Source organism: Chlamydotis macqueenii, chromosome 3 (assembly GCF_036417535.1).
Source record: "Chlamydotis macqueenii isolate bChlMac1 chromosome 3, bChlMac1.mat, whole genome shotgun sequence".
In the NCBI taxonomy this organism is placed as follows: Eukaryota; Metazoa; Chordata; class Aves; order Otidiformes; family Otididae; genus Chlamydotis; species Chlamydotis macqueenii.
This window is the reverse complement of record NC_141558.1, coordinates 110,673,805-110,696,505: the sequence shown is the minus strand read 5'-3', so window position 1 is coordinate 110,696,505 and position 22,701 is coordinate 110,673,805. Positions and strand designations below refer to the sequence as shown.

The window sequence follows — 22,701 nt, the reverse complement described above, 5'->3', positions numbered from 1 at the left end:
CTTCCTGCTGAAATCTCCAGGGGGACAGGAGTGGGAGAGGGGACAGACGGCACGCTTTCTCACAAGAAATACTGCATCTTGAACGGGGTTTACTTTTACCTAGGTATTTGAAGGCCATCTATGAAATGTCTTTCCACACACTGAAGAGCACATCAACAAGACACACCCTTTGTCTTTTTAAGTGGACCATTTTCATAGCGCTTTCCTTTCTGACTGTGGAAGAATCAAATCTTTTTGCTCAATTCTAGGTGAGATTTGGAAACAAACACTGCAGACATCCGTGTCTGTTACCACACAGATACCTGTGCACCCCAAACGGGGCTTAGATCACATACTCTTTCTTATACTCTCCATAAAGCCATTTGGATACTGGGATCACTCTCCAGCAGGAAAGCAGCTCTGGAGAAGTAAAGGATCAGTTTGCTCTCAGTAAGCTGCAGGCATGGGAATCTCCCAGATGAAATATACATGGGGCTGTGTGTATAATTTTATGTGTTTATACATATGCATTGTCCAATAAAAACAGTCCATTTATAAACTAAACATAATGACAATTAAATAACAGCGTATTTTACTAAGAGGTTGGCTTCATAACCAAAATAGCGCTTAGTATCATTTTCACTGAAAAACAGAGGAGAGAAAACCTCTACTGCCTTTCTGCATTAGGAAATTCTGTTAACATACAGCACATTACAGAAGAGATATAACAGATTTTAAGAAATAAATAAGAAATAAGGAGAGAAGTAGTAGGGTAAATTTTTCGTCACCGAAGAAATGCATGGAATTGGCAATTCTCACTTCCAGTTTTGAAAGGTCATTTTTCTTTCTAGCATCTAGGAATGGATTTATTGGGGACTGCACAGAGGGAACACAAGGGGAAGAGGAATATGTTACCACATATTGTGCTACAGTCATGGCTGAGGAGTCCCCCCATTGATACCAGGGCTCAATCTTCTCCTGGGATCCTTGTTTTTTTTTCTTTTGATCCCTAATACTTTACCTATCAATGACACCGGCTTTGAAAGCAAAGCTTATGATTTTTTTTTATGAATCATAGAAAATCTTTTCTCCCATAGAAGAGAAGCATGTGTGGAAGAGAGAAATCCAGGCTTTTATAAACAGAAGGCTACAAGTTTCCACTCAGAACTTCCCAACTTGGCACAAACCCAATCATATCATAGCTGTTACAGCACAAACTGTCAACAAAGTTGTAAAATAACTAAAAGCAGGGTTTCCCCATCAGATTTTAGAAAAGGCGCTGGAACAAATAATCTGCAAGTCACAAACATATACTCAAAATAGCTCAAGTTCAGATTGTCTTCACAAAACATTTACACTGTGAAGCAGGTAGACAAAAAAAAAGACTATGCCTAGATATCCCCAGCCTAAGACCTATGGATTGGGTAAGCTGTTCAGAAATCCATCCATATACAGTTATTATATTTGAGGAATAATAATAGTAACAGCAAAACCAATCATTTGCTTATCATCCACAGAGCCAGGACTATCTACCTCCTGCTCACAGACACTTTTAGCTTGCCCTGCAAATTGTGGTATATGGAGCTCAAGTTTGAGGGAAAAGGGAGGAAATTGGGTATTTTCTTCCCTCTTATTCTCCGTTATTGTATTAGTCTTACAGACTTTTAAAGTGTCTAATTCTGGTGTGGGATTTCACTAACACAGAGGTTTTGAATGACTAGTTGAGCCGGCATACCAGTCTGCAAGAAAGTCAAAGGTCCCCTTGTTTCCACCTCCCCCAACTCTTGTGGTTGGACACAAACCCCCCCCCTTAGGTCGTGTTGGGTCTTAACTAGATCACTTTGTGAAATGGCGCCAACTCAAAACTCGACAGAAAAATAACCGCTCTCCCCCTGGCTCTATCACAGATTACTCAGCAAAGTTGGCCTCAAGAAGGTTTGGGTGAGCGGAACAGGAGGAGCTCCCTCCCATAAGCTCGGCTCCACCAGCCACCGAACTGCAGCCCAAGTTCTGTGACCATTCTGGAGTAGGCCACTAAGAGACAACCTTTTCCCTTGTGATGTAATTACTGGCATGCTCTCACTCTCCGGCTGAACCCAGTTTTAGGCAAGCAAGTCTGTCCACATTTACATGTTCTCTGCAAACCTGGATGAATATAGGGCTGATAATACTTGAAACCATGTAGATGAAATGCACATCTGTTGTAAGTTCTACTGAAGAAGATAAGATCTAATTATTAAATAGTTTAAATTATTTTTAATGGAAAATGAAAGCACAGTGAAAACATGAATGTTTCGGGGAAACCACATTTAAAGAAGGGCTGGGTGAGAAATATCATTGAGGCTTCATCCACTTCTACTGCAGCAAATTTCAGAGGGATAACATGACCACCCAGGAAGATAAGTACCATGACGGTTAAACAGAAGGAGAATAATTTATGGAAACGAATATACTAGACTTCGGTTTGAAAAACTCATTAAAAACTATTTTAGCTCATTTCTTGATTCAGTTGTTGATCCTCAGAAGACTTCAAATGTGAAAGCAGTGAATTCTGCAGTAACGTGACAACAGCAAAATTGAAAACAAATGTTAATTTATCCCCCTCCCTCCCCCCGACCACTTGAGAATGGACCTAGTGAAGTAGCCAAGAGGAACATACAGCCCTAAAATACAAGATTATTGTACTCATCTCTGAAGGGATACTATGGAACAGAAAGAAGCCAAGTGAAATGTTAGGGGTTATAGAAGGATTCTTTGTTATCACTTAGCCAAGTTTGTTCTGTGTAGGTAAATACGTATCAACACTTTTTGCCTCTTTCCACGTTCTGCAGTAGAAAGGTACAATTTAAAACAAAACAAAACAAACCTTACCAGAATAGTGAAATATCCCTATACACCCCAATTTCTAGCTCAACCTTCATACCTAACATGTCACCTCCCAAGCTGTACACTCTGTGGCAGCACAAAACTGACAACACAGGACAGCCAACCTGTCAGAGGAATATTGCAAGTAAAGCTGCTCTCAAAAAATGTTACGTCCAGGGGCACAAGCAACACTGAGTCTCATGCAAACAGCCAACAGAATGCAGCCCTGTGTGGAATGATCCACTAAGGACACAAAAGCAGAGAGGTTTGCTTGAATCCTGGGCAGATGGTTTGCAGAGGTCCTGCAGGATGTAGACAGACTCCTGCAGAAGATTGTGGGCCAAGAAGAAATGCTACTTGTTGACTGCTGCTTCAGTGGCGCTGGCAAGCAGCGACAGCTCTTCTTTCAGGTAGTTACCATTTTGCCCGCAGCCAGGCCACGGCATGGTTGTGCCCTCAGAAACAAAGATGATACTTTGCCTTACCAAGTTAATTTTGGTCTTCGTCTTCATTGCAGGTTCTAGAGGGAGTAAAGAGCTTCTGAGAAGTACCAAAGCAAAACAGTCCTTTCCTCTTCCATAAGGAGATAATCTATCCGAAAATGATACCTAACTCTTCAGAGAAAAATCCTACCGTGTACCTGGAGAAATCGGGAAAATCTGTTGGTCTGGATGCCTCAGGTGGAGATCAGTCATTGTCAGCAAGAGATATCCATCATCTTCAACACTATTAATACCTTCCCTTCCAAGATACCTGCAGTTTCATTCTAAAACTTCCTATTTCCTAGATCTCTTTTTTAAGCTAATTAAAAAAAAAATAACAAAACCTACAGTGGGTAACCATTCAGATCATCCTTTCAGGATCCCAATTATCACACAATGACAACTCAGTTAAGACACCGGATAGGGAAGGAAAAACTGTACTTTGCGTAGCAGGCAGCAGTAGATGCAAAAGAGAATTAACTTAGGTAAGCAAATATATTATTAAGGCTCAGTCCATCAAAACTCCCAGGAACTTATTAGAAACTCAGACTACCGAACTACGGAAGGTTTTTCCCTGCAGAATACACTGGAAGTATTTGACTCTGTCTGCGTTTAAAATCCTGCATCTTACAGGAAGGACATTTGTTTGGACAGCATGGCTTCTAGTCACATATCAGGTAATCTGAGCCAACGAACCAAAGAAGGGGGTCTCTCTCCCGAAATGCTCGAGTTCATTTCACGTGTCTCATCTACATTGCTTCCAGGAGCCAGGTTAAGCAAGTGATGCAGGAAGAGCTCCAAGATGAAATCATTCTGAGAAACTCTTATCTTGCTCTTCTCTTTCCGCCACAATTGCATTCCGTGGATCACAGAGCATATCAATAGTGGATTTAATCAAAAACAAGACGTTTCTTCTAGTTTTCTTCTCTCATACTTGTAACATGCCACATGAAAAAAAACAGGCGAGTTTGATGTTCATATTAAAATGCGACTGTTGCACACTGCACAGCCTGATAAACAGCTGTCAGTTCTTCATTTACAGGCAAAAAAGGCAGTTTCTTTGTTCTGCAGATGTGAAGTTTCAGTGTGAATGAAGAGATGAGACAGACCTGAAAAGGTAATCTCAGAAATGTAACTTGGAAATCAAGAGTAAGCCAAATATTTTATTTCCATTTTTCTCATGTTTACAGAGCTTTTTGGACTTTTCCTAAAAAACCCTACAAGGCCAGGCAGTCCAACCACTCTTTCATTTTCTACACCCACTCCTTCCTCTCCCAGTCCATCTTTTCACTGACAAAGTTATATTAAAAAAAAAAAAAAAAAAGAAAGAAAGAAAGAAAGAATAAAAAGGAAGGAAAGAAAGAGAGCCCTGGCAGTTTTCACATGTCCTATTCTTCATAGTCACCTGGGACAAACTACCACGTTAACGTGATGACTTACAGATTGTGTGCCACCCACATCCTGCCCTGCCAAACTAGTCCTCCCTAAAGCTGCGGGAGGAATGCATCTCTCCACCAAACTCGAGATGCAAAGCTGGGCCGAGAAACAGCTCTCTCCTCACCCTGAAGAAAGACCTAAACTGACAAAATGCAGAAGAGGGTCAGGATTTAAAACCTGCCATTTCTTTCAACTCAGCAGCTGCAGAAGCGGGGAGCTGAGGGGCTCCGTGCCCCCAAAGGCAGCAGCCTGCCCCAGACCGCCTGCCGCCGCCAAGGAAGCTCTCCCAAGCATACAGCTGGCTGGCAGAAACGAGGTCAGAGCACTGCCCGCAGCTTACAGCCGAGCTGAAAGCCCAAAGCCAGCTTACAGAATAAAGAGGAAAGCTGCACCCAGAGCAGCTGCTACCTCTCGGCTAACCGAGCTAGGTACCCGTGGATGAGGCTTCCTCACTTGAGACCGGGAAACATTTCTTCAGCGTTTTCTTAGGGGCACGTCCGGAACTGTGCTTCGAGATTAAAGCCAGGACTTCATCTAAAGGCTCATGAAAACCCATTAATCTGTAAGGAAGGGTTGCAAGCAACATGCAAAACATCACTGAGGTCATATTAAAAATCCCAGAATGATGAGGTTTGGTTTGTGTGCTTGTTTTCTCCCCCTCCTCAAATACAAAGCTATATTACATCATAGACAACATTTATATCACAGTCTAGTGACATCTGTTAACTTAATTCTCTAATACTCCACCATGGAGGTCTCTTAAAAAAAAAAAACTGAAGTGAGGTTTACACACTATTTTAACAGCAGAATCATTGGTGAAGGAATTGAAGCTCACATGCAAAGTCTGTAATTGTTTTGGTAAAGAAGGTTTTCTCAGCAGGACTCTACTGTTTTGGTTGACTTAATTTTTCAGTACACAAGAGAGCTGGTGTGTTACATTTGGGGGTACTGAACACAGAGAATTAGCTGCATTACCATCCTGTCCTTCTCTGCAGTCTGTGAAGACACAATCTAAATCCAGCCACCGCGTGGAAAAACCATCTTAGTCCAAGGACTGGAAAGACAACAATAAGTTATAGAAGGAAGCACCCAGCAGCAGAAGCAATTCAGTGGACTGCTCAATACAACAGTTTAAATCAACAGCAGCAGACGATTTCTTTAATCTTTGCGGTAGAAAACTCTTCACCACCGTCACCACAACTGTGATTTTTCTGAAAGAAAGCATTCCCAACTGGGTTGGTGTTGGGAGAGGTGGGAGGAGGGTGGAGGAAAACAAGCAAAAGCAGTGAGGAAAACTTTAAATTCTTAGACCAGACCACTGACTACTCTTTAACACAGCAACGAGACAAACAGTGACTTTCATTAGAAGTTGTCAAAGGCCTGCCAGGTAATAAAGCAACAATAAACCCCTCCTTTCTTCTGAGGGTGAAGGAGTATGATCTTTATGAATTCTGTAAGCAGACACCCAAAAACCAAACACCTATAGCTAGTTGTTGAATTTTTTAACCTAAAAACATGCATGTGGAAGGTATCCAACATGGGTATTTGGCAATCAGGGAAAAGTGCAAGGAAGACATGAAGAGAGAGGCTGTGCTCTTGCAGAGCTTGATTTATTGAGGGACAGCTCACCAAGATCAACAGTTGTTCTCCTCTCGCCCACAACAAAAACACCAAGCAGTTTTGTCAACATGTAAAGGTAAACTTGTTTTATAAGTGGTATCTTAGTTGCTTTGATTTGCTGTTTCATTCTTTGTTGTCCGTATCTGACTGCAACAACTAAAACACCCTGTAAGATTTCAGCTGCACGCTCCAAAATCTATTTTAAATCCTACTACAGTAGAAGAGAAATGCAGTAAAAGGAAAAAATACTGGAAGGGATAATGATACATATAAAATATATGCTGACCTATATTCAGATAATACATTGTCTTAACAACAAAATTCCAATTCAAAACAGAAAATAAAGCTAAATATATGTACACTGAACGTCTTCAATTATTAAAGAAAAATATGGGCAGCCAAAAAAAAACACAGTGGTAAATTTTATGCCAGGAAATATTAACAAACTTATTTTCGCTACCTCTGAGGAAAATAATGTGCGTTAATTTAAAGGCCATAAGAGACTACTGCTGCACTGCAACTGCCCATGAGCTGTAATTTACAAGACCACTAAAATTTGGAATATATACTGCACATACAGAACTAAAAAAAAAAAAAAAAATCCAAAACCCAGAAAACAACCAAATAACCAACACTCAAATTTATTAGTACTTTTCAGACTTTAACTTAATTCATAGTACTATACTATTTGCATTTTAACTTTTTTTTTTAAAACAAATTTGTGCATTTATATTCTAAAACATTTGGGTAGACAACTTTGTCTATAAACAGCATCAGATTAATGGATCATAAAGTAAAAGACTATTACATGATCAGGTATCCTTTGATAAACTCACTATTCTGTTTAACTTACTGCTAAATTTCATAGGCATGGATAAAATTATTTCTGGGATATTAATTTTACTCTCAGAATAACAGTAAAAGAAAATAATCACTGAGTAATAAGGAGAGTGGTAAGGGGAGCAACAATAGTTATGATCAGTAATCTCCTAAAAGAAAATAGTTTTTATCAGCCTGCATTCCAATAGTTTTACTATCAAGTTAATTAATAGACTCCTACGCTAATGTCTAAATGACAAGCAATTAATGGCACTGAACTATAAATGGCTTTGTCTTTGCTCTTGTAGAGTTATTTTATAAAGCAAATGCAATCCTATCATTTCACTGATTTAATGCAGGCTTTGTGAGGTTAATATTCTCAAGCAATCGCAAAAGAAAGAACTGCTTTAATTAACCTTCTGTAATTTAAATACTGAGAGAAATCAGAATTTAGAAGCTTTAAATACCACCATCATAACAACAACAATAATAATACTTTGTGGATCAAAGCCAAACCGCTGATTTGAGAACTTTGAGAAATACATTTGCACACGTGTATCTTGCTGTATTTCTGAACTCATTAGAGAGACTTTTCTCTAAGCATAACATACTAAACACATGATAGATTTTACACAGTTTTTGTAGTTGAGGTGAAAAATGTTTCCTTTCGGGATTATTCTGTTATAAATACAGAAGTTTTTAGTTTGAAAAAATTATTCAGCATCCCCACCTTTGGCACTGGAATGCTTCGCAGGGATTTTTTTTGTTACAGATGTGGGACACTGCTTGCTGAATCTACAAACTGACGGCAAGTACATAACTGACCACTTAAAAACAAAGGAGCAAAATAGGACTTCCCTCTTCCCCCCCAACTAAATTTTCTCTTTCCAATTTAGTTGAAAGGAGGCTCTTATTGCCAGAGTTTCTTTATACAGAAAAAACTCATCAGGTCTCCAGCCTTTCTGTATTGCTCATCTTATAAGCACAAAAGCTGTGATATGATTGCTAGGTTTAGAATGATACAAAAACCGGAGACAAAAGTAAAAACCAGCAGGGTACAGGTGGTCATGAACGTTCCTGCCAAACAGGTTTGCAGTGTGCTCTGACCCATCTCCTCTGACTGGCCGCGTATCATCAAACCCCCATCAGCAGCAGATGCCCAAAGAGGTGCACTTGGTGCTTTCTCAGGAGAAGAAAGCTGACCTTCAAAATTCCTCCTTCAAGCTGCAAAGAGAAAAGCCTGCTTTTGGCAGAAAACCATTAATAGATGAACACAGCAAAAAAAAAAAAAAAAACATAAAGGCTGGGAAAACATTTAGCTGCAATGAAGGAACTTTAAACTGAAGGTGCCGCACAATTGTTGAGACAACACAGAGGGGAGTAAATACTTTCACTGACAGCCCTTCGGAAGATTATAAAACAGAAGCATAAACAAGTTTGTTACATTTTGTACATAAACAGCAGTACCACTTTGCAAGATAAAAGACTTCTCCTTTCCCAGTAATATCACTTAACAAATCCAAGTTACTACACAGACAGGTATGTGTAAGGGGTAATTATACATGCTAGCTTTAAAGGCTTCCGACCTAATAGACTGGGAGTTGATTTTTATTTGGCTAAATCCATCACTATGTCTGTAAACGCTCACTTTCAAACAACAGGGCTGAGAAAGCCTTCTCAAAATGCGACTGCAGTTTTTTGGGTTTGGTCAACATGCCTTCAGCAACAACAAGCCTGCGCTGCTGCCAGTGCTGCTCTGTGCTATGCCCTCAATTTTGTGTTCGTGCTCAGGTGTGAGTTTACAGACAATTATCCTTGCTTTTTCTGCCCAACACTGTTCCTGCTAGCTACTTGGCTCCGGTCTCCAAGTCTGACAAGCTAGCACCTATTATAATCTTACAAATACAGCTATAAATCACTGAGGGAAAAGAAAAAGGTTTGACACATTTCCTGGAATGATATAAGCAATGCTGAAGAAACAGAGCATTCCCTGAACGGACAATAATCAGCTATTCCCACTACTGGGAGAAGATGTAGCGCAACAGGAGTCATGGCTTCACCGAACTCCTGAGCTGAGTAAGTAACCTCCGCCACACAAATCAACAGCCATACGCTTACCTGCTATTACAGCAGCATCACGATTATGAAATAAGACTTTATAAAAGCAGAAATCTAACTGGCAAAGACTTCAATCAGTTGAGTGCTCATTGAATCTACACAGGTTCCAGCCTCATTTGCCCTTCCTGAAAACACCACGTGCTTAAGAAAGGCTTAAAAACGATAAATTAGTTCTATGCACATGATCAGTACAGTTCCCAACTATTTCAACAGTTTGTCTTTTTTTAAGTCACTTCAGTGCTCAGCAAGGTAAGGTGACAACTGCCTTTCAAAGGTGCTGCTCACTGGTGGCGTGTCTAGAAGTGGGAGCGTGGAAGTCAGCTGCTGAAAGCCTGCTCCCCAAGTCCAGCCAAGCTTCGTTACAGGTGCCGAAAGCCAAGGTTGCACTCTGCCTTTTGATAGCTACCCGATCTCTCTGAAGCAGGTTGCCAACAAAGGGTTCGGCGTACCAAAATGTATGTCTTCAGAAAAAGTTATTATTGTTTTTCCTTGTCCATGATTTCAGGTCCCACAGAAAAGGGGCTGGAAAAGCTGGCAGAATTATGTGTATCTGTATGAGATTTTTCCACCTAGACATTTTGTTGTCAGGCATTCCTCTGCTCACTATGTACAAGCAACTCTGGTTTTTAAAAGCCAACCAACAAGCACCCATTACAAGAAAAAGTTCTTAGTGCCATGAATTTGAGGTTGAAAGGAATCATGTCTCCCTTGTACCTCTTTACCCTGGAAATAAAATAATTGTTTCTAAGCTAAAAACAAGCCCCACATTTCAAGAAAGTGTGAATATACACTGGGCACTTCTGTTGCTGAGATGACAGAAGTCATGAAGGATTTACGGTCCCCAACAAGTAGTGGTGTCAGCCACTGCTGATGATGGCAGCCAACAATCTTTTCTGAACATTAAACTTGATTATGAGTTCACATAAAACTGTAATAGCCAACTTCCACAAAGAATGCTTTCCTGTATACCTGGCAGCAAATGTCAGATTAACCTACAAGTTTGTTCTTTCCCAGATTTCCTGTGGTTCATAACACAACAATACTAAGTGCAACCACTCGTCTAGAGGTAGATTATTACAGACACAAGTTAAAAGGACAGAAGGACAAACTATTTTCATTACAACTTTAAGCCACAGGCAGCTATATGTTACTTGCAAGGCCCCATATGTTCTAAAATAAGCTTAAATTAAATTCTGCAGGAGTTAAGACTAAACTTCAGTACAGTTGATTGCTAATTCTGTGTCAGTTTCTAGTAACTTAAAAGTGAAGATTTTACTAAAAAGATTAACTGCGTTGAGGTATAAAACTTAAATTTATACTCATTGAGGATTGTCTGTATTACTAATGGATTTGGTATTTGAATCTAACACAACTATTCCTAACTTGCAGCAACAGTGTTTTTGTACAGTGTTACACCCCAAAACAGCTTGGCAATGTTAATTAACATGCTGCTTACTGCACTGTTAAAAGACCTTTAGAAGCTCACATCAAATTTAAAAACAAGACTTCATCCTCATTGTACCAAAATCACTTTAATAATTTGATGCATTTTGCCACAATACAATTTGTTCTGTTTTCATGACAGTCGTACAGCTTGGACATGAAAACAGATTAATTAGTTTCACATTTTGTTCACATTTTCAAAGACTGCTTCAAATTGGGTAATGTTTTATCTGTCCTACCTTGCACTGACTCAACGCTACAAACAGATGTCTGCACAAGAACATTCTCATCATCATCTCAGACTTGCGACTGAGACTAGTTCAAACTGTTGTCACCAGTTCAGGAAGAAACTTGAAATTTATGGCCTCCACTCATGGCTGTTTGGGGAACTGGAGAGAACCCGCAGCCCCTTGCAGGAGCGCAAGTGGTCCCCCAGCCATCCACCTGGAGAGACCCATCCAGGCACCACCAGAGATGCCCCCACCTTGTCACGCATGCTGCCTTCCTGCCTGGGACCGCTGAAACGGTTCACAAATTCTTACTGGCCCACTCTCAGTTTAAAACAAAACAAAAACAAAAAAAACACCAAACACCACCACCACCAAAACAACCAAACACCTAAACAACCCCACTAATTATTCTACTCTTTATTTGTCTTATGAAAATTTGAGTTGAAAAAAAATGTCATCATGATCAGCAGGTCTTATCAGTAGGTAAGGTATTACGCTGCGGGTGGGGAACCAAGGTTTTGGCCAGCTTTTAGAACATTTTAATAAAACCTGACAGCGAAGGAGTCTTGTTTGTTTGCTTGTTTATAAAACATTTTTTCCTTTTAAATAAAAACAGATTAGAGACTAAGACAGAACTACTTGACTGTTCCTTTAAGGCGTTTGAAAGAAATTATGGTAACCACACAGGAATGGTGTAAAACCACACATACAGTCTCTTCGTGCGCGCTGTTAACCAGAATGACCAACGCCCCAGAGAAGCAGACACGCACGCCCCACCTGAAGGGCCTGCCACACTTTTCTCCTCTTTCAGTCCCAGGCCTGCACGTGAGAAAAGGGATCAGCATCATCCCATTTTATTCTGGAAGCTTGCAAGCAGAAAGCTTCCAGGAATACTTAAAACAAAAGATGACTTCAGGATAAAAGTAGCAGGTGTAGAATGAAGTAACTATTTTTGTTTAACTAAGAGTAAGGCCATAATTATTTTGCAGATCCATTTCATCTGTGAAAAAGTGATGTGGTCCCAACTCATAAAATAACACATTAAACCTCAAAGGCACAATCCTCTCTCTATACATATGAACACTGCTACATAAAACAAGAAAATACACAAACGTTGCTGTTTAACAGGCAGTTGGAAAGCACAATAACCCAAAATATACATCACACTATCTTAACAAAATAATGTTTAATGATGACAGTTTAAGTTCGCAATTACATGACATTCTTGAGCAAAATACCACTTCTACTTATGGCAAAAGATTTAAAACTGCAAAAACAACTGAAGCATTTATTCATTTATATGCCATTTCAAGATGAAAAGCCCTGCCAAGGGCAACACTGTAGCAGTGTAGCACAGATTTCTCTTTTCTTTTAAAGAGCAGTAAAGGTAAAAAGTTTTTAAAAAGGCACTATCTACATCTACTGGCAATATCTAATGATCAATGAATCTGCTACTGCAATAAATTTGCTTAAAACAAAGCTCTTCCTTTAATGGTTTTTACACAGCGGGCTCCCGATATGAGGAGGGAATGACTGATGCTGGCTTACAATATGGCTCTGCAGTAAACTCTGCCAGTTTTGCTATCAAATCACCTCTTGCGAAACTCCCTTTCTGCCCACCACGCAATCAATTTAACAAAGATCTAAACAACTTACAGTCCAAACATTCAAATAAATCCCACTCGTCTCCTTCCCCTCTATGCTTATTAGAAGAACGGAAAGTCACAAGTCACTGGAACAGTCCCAGAAATTCTTTTATCTGTTTACTCTTATCGACAAGATCACATATTGAATTCAAGGGAGTCAAGGAAAAGGAGCAATGGCTTCACACTTCCACAGTACGTGAGAAACGAAGACGAGTACCAACTGCAAGGCACAACACCAAGATTTATACCTGACTGCAGAAGCTCACTCACATTCTATCTAAAACAGTAAAAATAAAGCATTATCCGCACGAAATTTTGTATCAGTACTCTCCCCATAATAGAATAGCCAGTACATCACATGACAGGGTTTTACGTAAAACGAAACCAGTGGCAAGAAAAGTCTATCACCCATCCAGAATAAACACTACTTTCAGCTTGATAATCTCCAAAACAAGCAGATTTACAAAATCTACAAGGGAAATAAAGAAAATACAATAGGGAAAGGAAGGCAAATCACTGAGAAGCCCCCTTTCTCCAATCCGGCATCTCTCTTCTCCATCCTGAAGTTTCAATCACGCTGACATCACAAAGGCAGCAATCAGGGAGAGGGCTTATTTACCCTAAAACACAACATGAAACTTCTTCACTTAACAGCTGCTGCCCTGCTACAAGCAAGATCAGCTTCCAGTTCACCAGGCAGAGAACAGCCTGTCAAGTCTTTGGGGTAAGACCACCTTTTTTTTATGTACTTGCAGAACAAGCAGAATAATAACGTCCTGATCCACAGCTGGGGCGACCATGAACTGCTCCAATATTATTACAGTGATCTTCTCTTGCTTCATGATCCAACCACGTCCTCCAGGAAAAACACTTGCAGTCTAAAGTTTTCCTGTAACTCTGGCTAGCTGGCATGAGGCAAAAACACCTTCAGAGGCCAGCTTCTCTTCTTGAGGTCGACATCCTGAAGCAATTGATTGTATACATTCCTCAAAGTTGTGACCTTTCAAAACGAGGACTTTGTACCAATGCTGAGTGCAAAAAGCAACAAAACCAATATGGAACCAATCTGGAGACGGGGAAACGAAAAGGAGCAAGCCCTAAGGTGTTAAGGACTAGTTATTTATATTAAATAGTCCCATCTACACACAAATACTCCACGAAAAAGCCTGTATAATTCAGAACCTGGGACCTGAGTTCAAAACTTAAGAGGCTGACCACTACTGAAGAACAGGATAACCAACCAGCCATTCAGAAACCACGAAGAACTTCAGGTGCGATTCTCACACTAAGGATTACCAACCACAAGGCTGAGTTGGTGAGGACCTAACGCATCACTTGGATTTGTACATTCAGGCAAAAACACCTACTGACCTTGAGAAGTCTGTGTCATTCCTGGAGTCTGGATTTAAGCAGTCTCTTCATGTACTCTCAAATTCTCAAAGAAATCTGGCTACATCGAGGCCGATATCTTCTACTTGTGAAACTGTCCCTGCCCTTCTCTTCAATCCCAGTTCTCTGCAGTCCATAATATACGGAAGACTTGACTCTCATTTTGCCTTTACCCTCTTCTATGAAACCCCTCACTTCATTGCAAAAACCTTCACTTTACTGGCTATGATAGTAAATGATCTAACTGGAACGTGTATCAACAGAAAAATCAATGTCTTGTAATTTCCTAATTCCTGTATAGTTGCTCTGTTTTGTATATTTTTTTAAAACTAAAATACTCAATCCATTCAACTGACAGTATTTAAAATACGATGAGGTGTCCAAGGCAGCAAAAAAACCCATTTCAATTTCACAAATTGTGATATGTAGACATTGGAGCAGCTGTGTTTCTTCTATCTCATAGACTGTATGACTAGGACTTTATCTGCTAAGACTTTACCAAGATGCTTATGAACAGTATTTTCAAGTCATACAGAAATCAAGCATTTAATGCCAAAGTAAAAAGGGACAAAATTAAATTTAAAAACACAACTGCAATCTTTAAAGTATACTTTAAATGGTGACATTTACAAGAATATCATAGATACAATTAAGAATTCTATTTCATAAACCATCCAGCATTTTAATGAAAAAAATTTAATTCTCAATGGAATTTTAAAATGTAGATGAAGAAAAATTAACATGTAATTACACACTGAAATTATCATAGCTTTATTTTAAAATCAAAGGAGGGGAGCCTCCTGTATCATTGCTACTTACGGCATCTTTTGTTAGTTTATCTTACGCACTATTTTTATTTCAAGCTAAGATTTCTCCATTGCACCAGCATTATCCCAAAACATTAATCAACCATGCCTGACAGAATTCCCCAGTGATCTGCAGCAAGTGCTGATGCTTCCACTAATACCCAGACTTCAGCAACTCACTTTTGTTAGATTTCCCAGGATGACGAGTATGCTTTAGTTTCATCCTTCCATTTCCAGATCACCTCCCTGTGATTAACAGAGCTGAGACTGCAGACAGAGCTGAGCCTACACATACAGCCACATCAGCTGTGGATATCCATTTTGTTCAGTATCTAAACTCTGAGTGTTTCTCAAGCTCTGGGAAGGAGACACATACACTATTACTTCTGATCTTAGTTAAAAACAGAATCACTTTAAATACATTTTAATGGCTAACATATAAAGCACAACTCAAGAATTGCAATGGATATTGAATTATGGAGTTTCACTAACTGGATGGGCAAACTGACAACATTCAAATTAACAGCTGCAATATCAATTAAAAATATCTCCTAGGATGCTCTCTTGACAGAGCAGCTCAAAAATGTCTTCAACTCATCTACCCTCAAATGAAACAACACGAAAAACCATCTAACTGAAGATGTCCCTGCTTCTTGCGGGGGCAGGGGTTGGACTAGATGACCTTTAAAGGTGCCTTCCAACCCTAACCATTCTATCATTCTATGTTAGATGTGGGAGCTCTACACAATTGTCTTGTGAGGGGAGAACAAAACAAAACAAAAAGGAAAACCTCCACCCTCCACTGACATCTGATCAAGAAACTGTTACTTCTTTTTTAAAGCACAATTAATAGTTGTTGGAGTATATATACTGGCTCTATTCCAAAAAGCCGATATAAAATAAAGCCTGAAAGTGTGTGCAGATATATTTGTGCGTATTTCCCCAAAGACTTTTCAGAAGGATGTTGTCTGATTCTGTGTTCATGCAATTTTATTTTTAACACTATTCTCTGGAAAAGGGGTCGGGTGGGGTTTGATCATTTCATACAGATCATTTTGACGCTTCCAGCTCCAGAGCGACTATCAGTGGTGGAGGACGGTGCTTACCTGCTGAGCCTGGTACCTCTGCTGGGCCTGCGACAGATATTGTGCCTGCGGCGGCAGATGCTGCGGCTGCTGGTTGTAGTACGGCTGCTGGCCTTGCTGGCAGTAGCCACTTACGCCTTGCTGACCATACTGAGGCGGTATCTGTTGGAAGAGCCAAGCAAAGGAAACGCATGAGCTGAGGCAGGAGGCCATGAAATCAAGCTATGCCACACCCGCACAGCAACCTGACCATAAGCGGTACCCTCAGCTGCACACCTGACCCAACAGCCCTACTCTTTTACTCAGCAGTTCATCCCAGCCCTTAGATCCTCCTGCCCAAGCAGGAGGAGTAGAAGCCTCAGCGCTCTGTATCTTTACTCTTTTCAGGAAGAGCTTCTAAGGAAAACGCTGTGCTTCTGAACATCATGACCCCATAATGCCCAGCCTTAAAATACAGAAGCAGTTATTTTAAATGTTTGCTCTCGACAGGTACACTACCGAGGCAAATCGGCAGAGGAAACGTTCTGATGCGCTGACCCAAAAGTAGAACTGTGGAAAAAAGGGCACAATTCTAAAAGACATATTCAAAGATAAATGTGCTCTTTTTTCAGCAATAAAGTACTAATTTTTGTGAAACGCTTTGCCCACAACCCTCAGGTTCTCGGCATTTGTGTGTTTAAGCCTTCTACAAATAAACTTAGGGGTTTTGCTTTTTGTCAAGTTCAATCTCTCTCAGTCTCCTCCCCACTACTAAGATAAATCTTAAAAAAAAAAAATAAAATAAAAACAAAACACTGGCGCAACACAAAATAACCTGTTACAAGTCCTACTAACAGACAAACCAGCATATGTATCATGCACTGAGAATTTAAGTTGTAACCAAAAGCAAGTCAATTATAACGTTAGAGGAATTTTCTGCATCTGTTCAGTCTGTAAGCCTTGTACCAACATTTTCTTGAGGTATGTGAAAGAGCACACTTCCAGCAAGCCCCTGATACTGTTTCTCTATTAACCCTATTTTAGGTACCTGTGCTTTTCCCCGAACACTGGTATTTAGCACCATGGCAGAAGAACAACAGACACAACACAGGACTTCTCTGCTCTAGAACGGGCCTCCCACTGGCCCTGCACATCTCTGCCCTAAGCAAATGTCTCTGCTACCCAAGCACATCTGAAAGGCTTTGATCTCTGAGTTGTTCCCACTGAGCCTGATACACCGATAAATCTGTTTACTCAACAGGTAAACACATACCTGTTCTACTGAAAGGTAACTTACTATGTGTATTCAACAATACAGTAATATTTGCTGGTTGATAATAACAATACAAAGTCAAATTTAAACATGTGCGTAGGTTGTTTTACTATCACAACTTGATCTGCTCCTATTACTTCTGCTAGCAGTTAGCAGTCCTACTTCTTGCTAACTCCGAAGCTCAGCACTGTAACTCCACTTCTGCACTCATCCTCTCTGCTTGTGCTTCCATTTCCTTCATCATCATTTCCCAGGCAGTTAGGTGTTCCTGTACCAAAGTAACCCATTCCAACAAATGCCCTCTCCCTGCCGATGCATAAATGAGGCAGTCAGAATGCAAACTAAAAAGGGTATAATTGGAATATCATCAGGCAAACAGACAGCTGAAGTCTGGGATCTGACAGAAGACCACATGGTGATTTGCCCATCATCTGCAAAGGTCACACAGCCTGGACTGGTTCCTAGGAAATGCTGAGCAGAAGCCTATGTTGTGGTCCATCTGGGTCCCAGTAACACTAGGAAGAAAAGGAAAGATATCCTGACAGGAAAATATGGGCTTCTGGAAAGAAGAAGAAAAAGAATTTGAATGCCTAGTTGACAGGATGGTGACAAAGCAAGAGATCAGATTCATCAGGAACTTGATTATTTGAGTGAAAATACATGAGTATTTCTAGAGTACAGATACCGTACAGGAGAGCTGGAGCTCAGCTGAACATAGGAGCCAGGTCGCTGGTAGCCAAGGACCAAGAAAGTGAAATTTTAAACTGAAGAGAGGTGATTAGAAGAATACATGGTCCAAAAGTATCGTATTGCTCTGACAAATGAAGACATGGAGATTTTGGGTCATCAAGTGAAGATGCTGAGAAGAATCAAAGAATGAAAACAGACACACAGATGACTGCAGAGTAAAAAGGGTGGCAAGAAGAAAATCCAACAACATATTGCCTTCTACACAAAGTGGGGGCCATAGAAGAAAAACTGGATCAGTGGAACATCAAGCCTCAAACAAAAGCACTAGCAGTAGTTTTATCAGAAATCTAGTAGAAGGAAGACAATTAGTGGGTCATTATTTTGCATCATCCTAGGATACAAATACATAGGGAAGACAGCTGATGACAAAGTAGTAGTATATGCTACACAGTTTAGAAAGAAATCAAAACAAAATTCCACCTCACCAAGCAGCAGAGGCCTGGAGCTTGGTCAGATCAGAAGAGAGTGCCAGGACCACCAGGCATGGCTGGACTACAGCAAGGCTGACAGCAGCACACCACGCAAGATCAGCAAAGGGCAGGGTGCAAGAGGGAGACTTCAACTCCTCCCATGTAGGCTGAGCAAGCAGACCACAAAGCAGAGATAGATGAATCGGGTAACCCCTAAAAGGTTGTTCCTGCTGGTTAGGGAGCCTGCATGAGGAGGCGCTTGCCTTTGGCTCAGTCCTGAGCAGTAGGAATCATCTACATCCTCCAGCTCCAGAACCACTATGCATCAGTGACCATAACAGAGTTAAACTCAGCATCCCTACAGGAACAATGAAAACCAAGGAATCTACTACTGTTGTGCTTAACTTCAAAAAGTGTAAATACATAAAAAAGGAGCAAGCTTGTTAAAAGGAAGCTCTCACATACAGCTGAGAAATAAAATCTGACTGGCAGTGTCAAAACTGCTTAACAACCGCCTCATGGAAAGCACAAAACCAATATTCACCACCTCCCAAGAAAGACTTGAGAAGAGCGCAGGGACATCAGCATGGCTTATTGCAGATTTCTAGAAGCAAAAAGGCATCCTTCAATAAGCCAACACCAAGTCCAAGTGGGGAAAAGAGAAAAGACTGTAAACTCTGGCACTTCAAATGTAGTAAGGCAGGCCAGAAAGAACTGGAGGAACAGCTAGGAAAGAGAATCAAATGAGTAATGAATCATTTCTTCAAACACACAAGGAGCAAAGAGAGTCTGAAGTGTCAAGTGATGATCAAGGTAAAAAAGGAGATTCAGAGAAGACAGGACCATCACGGAGAAGCTTAACAAATTTTCTGCACTAGTGCGCACTGTGGAAAAATCTTGGGAGGTTCCCAGGCTGCAGTCCTCCTTTGTGAGGGACTCAATGAATGTGTCTGAACCTCATGGGACTATTCATGGAACAAACTGACAGAAGAATGGTAAGAAATGCTCAAGACCATACAGTATCACCCCAAAGGTGTAAACAAATTCAAGAATGTCATAGCTGAATTACTAATGATGGTACACGGCCTCTAACTTGGCGCTGCCTTGGTAGGTGAGCACTGGAGTATGGCTTAATTTAAAAAAAAAAAAAAAAAAAAGAAAAGGCGCAGATATTTGAGGAATATAAGACTATAAAGGACTGATGACTGTTCTGGATAAATCAAGACAGACAAGAATGAAGATCAGAATTAGGAAACATCAACACAGCTTTTGCAAAGGAAAATCCCTTGCTACAGACTCCTTTGACTTGCTCGGAAGGGTCAAACATAAAGGTTCAGAGAAACGCAACCAGAATGACCAAAGGTATGGAACAGTTTCCATACAAAGAAGCTGTAAAAATAGGTTTGCGTATGCAACAGACATCAGGAAATAAGAATATGGCAGAAAGCTACAAAAGCACTTTGCCCGCTCAACAATTAGGAGGCACTAAATGGTAGAAGCTGGTAGAAGCAAACTTCGAGACAGGTTCTCTAGTCAGAGGTAGCAGGTATTTGAAACTCCTTGCTAAATGATGCCTGGAAAGCTGAAAATTTATGTGGGCTCAAGTAAAGACTGGACAAGTTCACAACAGAGACATCCTCTGAGGGTTACCAAAAATACAGAGCCACATCTGGCTCAGGAAGTCCCTGAACTGAAAATAGCTGGAGGCTTGGAGAGCACTGGGGGAAGAATCACATGCTTGCTTTGTTCTGGCTCTTCTCTAGGCACCCAATTACAGCCTCCACTGGAGGCTGGATACAGGGCTACATGAACCTTCACCTGACCTGATATAGCCATGCCTGTGTTCTAACCACCTCTTTGCAATACCTATTTGTGTCCTGTGAGAAAGCAGTGAAAATTTGGTGTGCCAGGTATAAGCAACGAACGTAAGCAACCTGAAGAGGCAGTAGCACCTTCATTGACAGAAGCTCGGAGACTGCTCTAACTTCTTAAATGTTTTCCCTAGTCATCTGCTTCCAGACACTGCTGTTTAAAAAAAAAAAAAAAAAAAAAAAAAAAAAAAAAAAAGGCTACTGGGTTCCTCATCTGACCTTATGTATCAGCTACTCATGCTGGAATTTGCCCCCACATTCTCCCAATCCAAACTGGTTTTGTTTTTAAAAACTCAAAAAATGTAACAGTAATCCTGATGCTACATATACTTTTAGATGCTACACTCTTCAGTGCAGAGACCCATCACCGCTACCTTAGCGGAACACTCAGTATAATTTCTGTGGCTATTTAAATAAATAACAATCAACAACATGCAAATTAATCCTCCTGCTTTACTGATGGGGATCACAAGATACCGCTTATGGACAAATGTTTATTAAGCAGCATATAAAAAAGCTTAATTAAAATCTCCCCAGAACAAAACAAATCTGAAGCCAACTACTTACAATGCTTGGAGTGAATGACCTGAGCATCCTCTTTCTTCGTAAGGTAAACCCTCCCTCACTTTCTCCCTTACACCCACATTCCTTGTGGCCACACAACGCAGGAGATGAGAATTTGGGAAACTTCAGCATGCCTGTGGCAACACACACATTCTTGGGACAGTTCAAGAGAGAACAGACCCGAGTTTGAATCTATTTCTAGGAAAGCACAGAAACTGTAATAATTACTTTGCCTCCTAATCTGACTTGCACAGTATAAATAGCATTATTTTGGGAGAAGTATGACTGACCATCAGTGATTAAACCACTCTGAACACAAACAAGGAAAGGATGAGAATAAAAGAGGAACAAAATTGGCAGCCAGAATGAAGAGGTGGGAGAAATCCAATTAAACCTCTAACTTAGCCCATTATCTTTAATTCTTGCTTGGACAAGGGGTCTTGTGGCAGTCATTCTTTGTCCAGGTAATACCTTGATAGTAATGGAAGTTTCAAGCAATTTTTGCATGCATAATCTATAACTAATGTCAAAGGAGAAGGATCATTAGACAGCATTATAGTCATTATAATAATTTTTAAAATTAAAATGTAACAGAATTAGTGTGTTAGCACAGGTATGCTAATAATACCAGCAATATGCAGCTACTGCACTTTTAAACCATCCTAACGGCCAGATCCGGTCAATAATGGAAGAAACGTTACATGTCCCCTATCACAAAAAACTCTGCCAAGTGACTCTGGGACCCACCAGAACATGCCAGTCACCATGACATGCTCACTACACGGAAAGAGTCCTGGCAACGCTGGTCATTGCTTCTCCCCGCAATCTATCTGGTGCCCAAAAAGTAAGGCAGTGCCTGGATAATGGCGGCAGCGCCTGGATAACGGCCTCAGCAGGCAACAGCACAGCTCAGAACTCTTGAACCAGGGGGAAAAGGGTGCATCTGGCCTGAGTAGCATTAAGCCCTACTTACAGGGAGAAGAAAAGCTGAACTCCAGAGGCAGAGGTGGCAGTCAGAAGAAGGGGTGACCCCACCTGATTCAACGGCCCACTTTGCTGAGAAACAGATCTGAACACTGTGAAACAAGCACCATCTTCAAAAATGTAATCATCAGTAACATTCCACTTTCCTAGCAACTGTAAAGCTGTAATTACATAGAAATGAGAATACAAAACGTATAGATTTCCAGGGAAAAACAAAACTACCACCTGGCACTACCACCACCACCACAGGAGTAAACCAGCACATTCTTCCAGTCAATAAAATGTTACAGACAAATTTCATTCTAATTCTTTTGAATCTACAGTGGTCACTTCAGTAATAACAATAAAGCAAGCTGTCACACAGTTCCCATCAAACCTTCAAATAAAATTCTTGTGCTACTGCTTCAGTCTTAAGAGTTCCAAAGCCAGACCTCTGCCAAAACATAAGTATTTCCCCCTAAACATTCAAACCATGCATTTCTCTGTACTTTCGGACGGAAAGTTGTAAGGGTAGACTAACCCTCTGACTTTTCACGTACTTTAAAAAACATTTGGTTCATATCTAGAACTTTCGAGTTCATGTAAGCCCAGGTCTTTATCTGTATGTTTAGCTGGATTACAGAAAGAAGGAAAATATAATATGCTTATACAGCACAGGGAAACCCTCTGGCACACGTGCAGTGGAAGACTCTATCAAGAGTTTGAGCAGCCTAGTCTCCTGTCTCAAGTCACCATCTCCAACCCCAGTGTGCTTGTGTACACACATTCTGAACAAGGGCTCCACGTCCTTCTCACCAAACGACAAAAAGCAACTCAAAGAGGAAACCAAGGAAAAAGCTGGGTGTTACCGCCAAGGCTATTAATCAGAGGTAAATCAGAAATCTTGACGCTAAGGCACTTTATTCACACATTCTGTAAGTTCTGTTACTTCTTATCACTTAGCTTTGACCT

The 22,701-nt window shown here is 40.5% G+C and overlaps 1 protein-coding gene across 5 annotated transcripts in view; it reads right to left on the bottom strand.

Annotated features, from left to right (window-relative positions):
- ARID1B (AT-rich interaction domain 1B) overlaps positions 1-22,701 on the bottom strand; it is a 330,573-nt gene that overhangs the window by 231,379 nt on the left and 76,493 nt on the right. For all 5 annotated transcript variants that reach the window (XM_086745996.1, XM_086745995.1, XM_086745997.1 and 2 more), the window contains one exon: positions 15,941-16,081. In XM_086745996.1, the coding sequence (XP_086602122.1) occupies positions 15,941-16,081 (141 nt within the window). The remainder of the gene's footprint in view (positions 1-15,940; positions 16,082-22,701) is intronic.